The sequence below is a fragment of the Diceros bicornis genome, chromosome 8, assembly GCF_020826845.1.
Source record: "Diceros bicornis minor isolate mBicDic1 chromosome 8, mDicBic1.mat.cur, whole genome shotgun sequence".
Classification (NCBI taxonomy): Eukaryota; Metazoa; Chordata; class Mammalia; order Perissodactyla; family Rhinocerotidae; genus Diceros; species Diceros bicornis.
In genome coordinates this window covers 32,373,113-32,380,090 of record NC_080747.1, presented here as the reverse complement: position 1 = coordinate 32,380,090, position 6,978 = coordinate 32,373,113, and the positions used below count along the sequence as shown (strand labels likewise).

The window sequence follows — 6,978 nt, the reverse complement described above, 5'->3', positions numbered from 1 at the left end:
GCACATAAAAATGAGCCGACACACAGTAGAGCTCAATAAATATTTGGTGAATGATGCATCGATAAAAATCACCACAGTGGAAAAAATAAGTATGAATATTCTGTTCATGCTTATTTTTTGTTTACATTTTGGGTTCTTTAAGATATTTGGGTTCTGGTTATCTGGTTACTTTACAACAAACTACCTCAAAACTTAGTACCTTAAAAGAATAACCATTTTATTATGCTCACACCACTGCGGGTCAGGGGATTTAGGCAAGCCTTGACTAGGTGATTTTTCTGCTCTATGTAGTGTTGACTGGGGTCACTAGTGGAATTCCACCAGCAGATGGTATGGTAGGTCCAAGATGGCTTCACTTACAAGCCTGGTACCCGGTGGAGATGGCTGTAAGCCTGAGCTCAGTGGCCCCTTCTTCCACTTTACATGGTGGCTCAGGGCTCCAAGAGAGCAAGGTGGGAGCTGCTAGTCCTCTTAAAGATTATGTCTGGAACTGTCATAGCATCATTTCCACCATATTCTTTGGTCAAATCAGTCACAGGCCAGCCCAGGTTTGGGGAGGACTATCAAAGCATATGCAGCCATTCTTAGTCTGGTACATTTCTGAGATAGAATATTCCAAATAAACGTTCCCAAAGAAAACAATCCAAAAAATTCAGTTCAGTATCTTTCTGGAAGCTACTTTCTGGTGACCTAACTCTCACCTAAATTCAAAGAAGGCTTCAAAATGCTAAAAAACAAAACAAACAAAAAACCCCACAAAAGTTAAAAGTACTATAATGTAAAAGATACGTAAAACTGTTAATGTACATCTTATTTACTTATTTACCACACAATGAACATTGTAAATTGGTTTAGGCTCTCTGAAATTATAGGCAAAAATTTATGTGATGTGTCTGCTTATGTACATTTTTCTGGGGAGTAGATTCATAGTTTTTATTGATTTCTCAAAGGATCTAATGACCTCTCTCCTCCCCAGTCAAGTATCTCCCTAAGCAAAATTATGGAGTAGATAAGTTCATTTTTGGAACTTTCTTGATAGTACCTAGGCTTGCATAATAATAATGATAACAGCTGGCTTAAAAAAAAGATTATTATCTGCTTATGTGCCAGGGACAGTTCCATAACAACCCTATGTAGTGGTACTATTATCTTTATTTTACGGGATGAAGAAACTGAGGCACAGTAACTTGCCCATGCTCACACAATTAGCATGTGGTGGGGCTGGGAACCCTAGCATACTGGCTTCAGAGGGTCCTAGGCAACGGGGCCCTGTTCATGTGTAATAGTTTACTCCTTTGTAAACTGGGGATAGTAACAGTAGCCAACGTCATTGTGAGTTAGATGAGCTAAACTAGAATAGTCCATAGCTGCATGCCTGCACGTATTACAGAGGTTGTTTAATCAATACAAGTTCTCCATGCTTAGCCTCTATTGTATTCCAGAAGCCTTTGCTATCTTTCATTGTAGAGACGTTGGTGTGATAAAACGCAAGACAGCACAGGAGGTGGGTGGGTAAGGATTTGAAAGTCTAGGGCCAAAGCTGGAGATATTGCTCTCTCCACTAAACTCCTTAGGGTCTCATGTTTTCTCTTAAAATTGTATGCAAATGTCGCATTCTATTCCACAATTCGGTTGCTTATCTATTAATATAAAACTTATTTACTCCAAAGCTTTTCGGATAGCTGTTTTTCTATGGAGACACACCTTGTTCGTGCCTTGCCTTCACACACACCACCGCTCTTTGAGGGACTTATTGGCGCATGTTTGGGAATTTGGACACCTAGATTCCTAGCCAGGGCCCCTTAGCTTCTTTGGGCCTCATATTTTTCATTTATAAAACGGAGTGGATGGTGATGTCTAGATGATTTTATTAGCCTTTTTTGCTTTGGAATTACACAACATAAAATTGTCCTTTGGCCTGGTGGTTTTCAAACTGTGGGTCTCCACTTAGTAGGCGAAATAATCAATTCAGTGGGTCAAACGTTAAAAAAATAATATAGATCAGAGTAAATACTGTTTGGTGAAATTCTTGTTTCAGAAAAGATATTTAAATGTAATATGTGAAACGTACTCCTAAAATGTTGATCTTACTGCGGGTGTTCGTAGAAACACTTGACAGCTACTGGAGGGCAGTGCGCTCTCCAAACCTGTAACTGGGAGGAACCTGGTTTGCCCGCCTTCCCAGGAAATCAATCTCGGAACCTCCACTTGAGCGCCCCGGCCAAAAGCCAAAGGCACAAATCTGCGCGCGGGGCACTGTCCCGTCGCTTCTCGCGAAGGCTGCGGCCGGCCGGCCTCCGGAGCGGCACCTGGGCCCACGTCGCACCTCCCGCCTCCCGCCTCCCGCCGGGCCCGAAGGGACGCCGCGCGCCTCCTGACGTCATCAGCGGGCGCCGCGCCTCCCCCTCCTTCCACTTCGCGGTAGAAGTTGTTGGCGCGAATGGATCCCGAGTCCCGGTAACGGATTCCCCAGCCGCCTGCCCGCCCGCGCTTTAATCCGTGGCCTGCGATGGTGAGCCCCTGAGGGAGGCTGTGCGGCTCGGGGGCTTGGGAGGGTTTGCAGGCTGGGTGTGGACCGGGCACTCCTGGCGTGCAGGGCTGGGGGAGGAGGGCGGTGCGTGGCTCCGGAGGGGAGCGAAGGCACAGAGGGGCCAGGAACCGGGCGCTGGCCGCACAGCATTCCTTGGAGGCTTCAGCTCTCGGCGGCAGCCAGCGCGCAGGGCTTTTGGTGCTGCGCGGCAGTTTCCGTTTTTTTCAACTGTTGGGGGAAGGGAGGGAGGAAGGAAGGGAGTACTGAGGGTGATTTAGAGGCTCAGAGGTGAAGTTGTTTTCCTGTGCAGCTTTGCCCCGGCCGTCGGTGTGAGCCCTGCCTAAAGCGTTGGTTTCAAGCTTTGGGTCATGAGGGAGACGAGTAACAAACTTTGCTTTCTTGTGAATAAGTTGTCTCAGGCCTTCAACTTTCGTCGTTAATAGCCGCGCGAAACGCTCAGCGCATAGCCGTTTGAGACCGAGGGCATGGGGAGGAGGTTTTATTTTGTTTAGGTGAGTTTATACAAGTCAAAGGGCCAACAGAGTTTACCAGGAAAAAACTTACAGTGTTTAGAAACAGATGTAATACATTTGACAGCTGTCATAGCTTATCACCCGATGTTAAACATAATCTTAAAAACAAACAACCTCAGTGCATAGTTCTGCATAAAGCATTTCAATTGAGAATGAAGTAATTATGCAGGCGTCAAAACAGACAGTCATGCTGGTAGGGCATAGGTACAGGTATGTGTTTGAAATATTTTCATTTTAAAGGACAATTTATAATGTTTTAAGCCAGGATCTACTTAATAATCAGACATAGTTTTTTCGGTCATTCATCATCTGATTTGTCACGGAGGCAACATTCTGGGGGGGAATTTTTATGCCAAATTGGGAAACTTTGCAGCCCTTTGTATTTCTTTTCAAAGAAGGATAAAATAATGATATTAGCCACCTTGTACCAGGTATCTTCTTCAGGTCAGTATGTGAGCTGTTTGTTTTACATAGCTTTTCTAATTTAAACCTCACCAATGCAGTTTTACACATGGTAAAGGCGGCTTTTGGAGTTTAAACAATTTGTTGTACACCTAATAAATAGTTGAACTAGAATTAGAGCCTAGGTTTTTCTGACCGCTACATTATACCGTCTCCCTAAAAATGATCATAATTACATTTTGGACTTCAGGCACTATAGTATTGTGGAATGTTGATGAGATTTGGAGTCTTGAAGGTGAGGGTGAGGAGATGATTTAGTCTTGCTCTGCTAGTTAATAGTATGTGGTTTGGGGCAAGTAAACAGCTTAACTTCAACCTCTTTAAGCTTCCGTTTCCTTACCTGTAAAAGGGGGGATATATAGCTGTCTTAAATGATTGTCTTGAGGATTAAACAAGATAAGATACGTAAAGCTTCTATTCTGGTGCCTGACAGGTGGTAGGCATTGTACAACTTCATGACTACCAGTGATCTAATTTTCTCAGGAGGGACTCTGGATCATTACATAGAATTTAAGGGGCGTCAAAATGGCCTCTGATTTTGTCAGTTTTGGTGAACAATAGCTTGTATAGTCAACTTTTGATCATTCAGGTACTTTAAATTTTGGTTCTCTTTCTTAGTTCTCCTGTTCACAGTGCAGATGAAAAATAAAGCCCTTCTTAGAAAAGGAATGGGAGTCAAATGGGTCAGTTTTACTGTTTGTTAAAGGGAAAAGTTTCTATAAAGTAGGAAAGAATTTTGCATTCGATTGGTATTTGATTTAGTCCTCCTGTCTGTAGTACAAATTAGCAAAACCCTAGACTAAAATTCTGTTTAACATGTGTTTATTGAACACTTGTGCACAAGTTATATTGTAGTACAGTAGTTCTTAACTTCTGTTTGGGTCACAGTTCCCTTTAATAATGTGGTGAATGGTGTGCAAATTTTCTGCCCACAGAAATACATATGGGCACAAACACACCATTTTAGGGGATTCACATATCTTCTGAAGCCCTTTCATAGATACAAAGTTAAAAACTCTTGTCCTAGGAGCTGCAGTTTTTCCTCAAATATTTTCCAATTAAAGTTATCAATAAAGGAATAAATTGCTACACCCACAAAATGGAATACTATGCAGCTATTAAAAAAGAAAAAAAATGTTATGCACTGGTATGAAACAATTGCCAAGATAGTTCAGTGAAAAAAGAAGGTGCAGGACACGGTATGTAAGTATGCTACCACTTTGTATAGAAAAAGAGAGAAAATATATATACATATTTGCTAGAAGATGTATAAAAGCTCTCTGGAAGGATACATAAGGAACTGATAACATTTGTTGTCTCCAAAGATGAGAAATGTGTGTCTGAGAGGCAGAGTGGGAGGGAGACTTTTTACCCTTTTGAATTCTGAACCATGTGAATATAATGTCTATTAAAGGAATTGAAACGAAGTTAAAAATAAAAAGAACAACAAAAAAGAAGCCATCTAAACAATTTAGATTGCTATGAGGATTTAATTATTTGCTCAAAATGTGAATAAAACCTGCGAGATGCCATTTTTAAGAACTCAGCATATATAATTCATTGGCTGGGATAATTATTGAAAATATGCATAAGATTGAATGAAATGCACGTGAGACTTAAGGGATAGCCTTTTTGAAGAGCTGTCAAGTAAGTCTGAATACATCTGAGCTGCTTCATTGCCCCATTCTAGGGGATACCTTTCACATTGTAGTTTGTTATGTGAATGCGCCCCCTGGAGCAGTGCTTTCACCTTAATATAATGTAGCTTTTGCCTATGTACTAGTACTTGTCCTGTAAGCCCCCTGCCTACCTCTCTGATCTCATCTCTCTATCTTTTGGGTGTATTAAACTGGTTTTGTCTTGGCATTTGTTCTTGCTGTTTCCTTTCCTTGGAACACTCTTCCTCCAGAGGCTTGCTTGTCTGCCTATTTCTCATCATTCAGGTCTTAATCATCACTTCCTCAGAGCTTTTGGTTTCATATCCAAGAAACCATTGCTTAATCCCAGGTCATGAAGATTTATGCCTGTGTTTTCGTCTAAGAGTTTTATAGTTTTAGATCTTACATTTAGGACCTTGGTCCATTTTGAGTTAGCTTTTGAATGTGGTGTGAAGCAGGGGTCCGAGTTCATTCTTTTGCATGTGGATATCCAGTTGTCCCTGCACTATTTGCAGACTTTTCCCATTGAATTACCTTGGCTCCTTTGTCAAAAGTCAGTGAACCGTAAGTGTGAGAGTTTTTTCTGGACTCTTAATTCTATTCCATTGATCTATATGTCTATCCTAATGCCGGTAATACAGTGTCTTTTTTTCTGTAGCTTTGTGGTAAGTTTTAAAATTGGGTGGTGTGAGTCTTCACAAAGAACAAAGAACAACTTTGTTCTTGTTTTTCAAGATTGTTTTGCCTGTTCTGGGTTCTTTGAATTTCCATATGAATTTTATAATCAGCAAAGAAGCCTGCTGGGATTTTGATAGGGAGTGTGTTGAATCTGTGGATCCGTTTGGGGAGTATTGCCATCTTAATGTTATAAGGTCTTCTGATCCATGAACATGGGCTGTCTTTCCATTTGTTTAGATCTTCTTTGATTTCTTTAAACGATGTTTTATAGTTTTCAGAGTATGGGTTTTACACTTCTTTTGTTAAGTTTATTCCTAAGTATTTTGTTCTTTTTGATGATACTGTAAATGGAATTGTTTTCTTACTTTCACTTTTGGATTGTTCATTGCAAGAGTTTAGAAATACAGTTCATTTTTGTACATTGATCTTTTATCCTGCAACCTTGCTGATCTCATTTAGTAGTTCTAATACTAATAGTAGTTCTCTATATAAAATAATTTCATCTGCAAGTAGAGATAGTTTTACTTCTTCCTGTCCAATCTCGGTGCCTTTTATTTCATTTTTTTGCCTAATTGCTTTTGCTAGAACCTCTACAATGTTGAACAGAAGTAGTGAGGATGGATCTGTCTTTTTCTTGTTCTCAGGGGACAGCATTCCAACAACTTGCTTTTTGCTTTCAAAGTATAAGGCCTTAATATAATTTTAACTACTTTAAAATTATTTCATAATTTGTCTCTGTTGTGTTGCTTGTGCTGCTATCAGTTACATCATTGTATATTTTAGTCAGATATATAATTTTGCATTTTAGTTGTTTTCAAGATAAAAGATTTTTACATTTGGATAGATTTTGTGAAGTGTGTTGATGATAGTTTCTACTTGTGGATTTGGTGGATGACTTAAAAATATTATCAGAAATATTTATATTTCTTTGTTACTTTCAAAATAGGGAAGTAAAGCCAAAATATAATATTTTGCAACTATTCTACAGAGCGCTGCAATACTTATTTTGCATAAAATCCTGTACTCTTCAAAGAAACATGAAGACAGTGATATAATTTGCTTTCTCTTTGCACTTTTGATAGGAAGTGTAACTTGTTTGTTGGTTGAGCCCATCAGC

At 40.0% G+C, this 6,978-nt stretch overlaps 1 protein-coding gene across 3 annotated transcripts in view; it reads left to right on the top strand.

Annotated features, from left to right (window-relative positions):
• The first annotated feature begins 2,411 nt into the window (after positions 1-2,411).
• Positions 2,412-6,978, top strand: part of RFC1 (replication factor C subunit 1) — a 69,434-nt gene continuing 64,867 nt past the window's right edge. For all 3 annotated transcript variants that reach the window (XM_058546900.1, XM_058546899.1, XM_058546898.1), the window contains exon 1: positions 2,412-2,512. In XM_058546900.1, the coding sequence (XP_058402883.1) occupies positions 2,510-2,512 (3 nt within the window). In that variant the 5' untranslated portion in view covers positions 2,412-2,509. The remainder of the gene's footprint in view (positions 2,513-6,978) is intronic.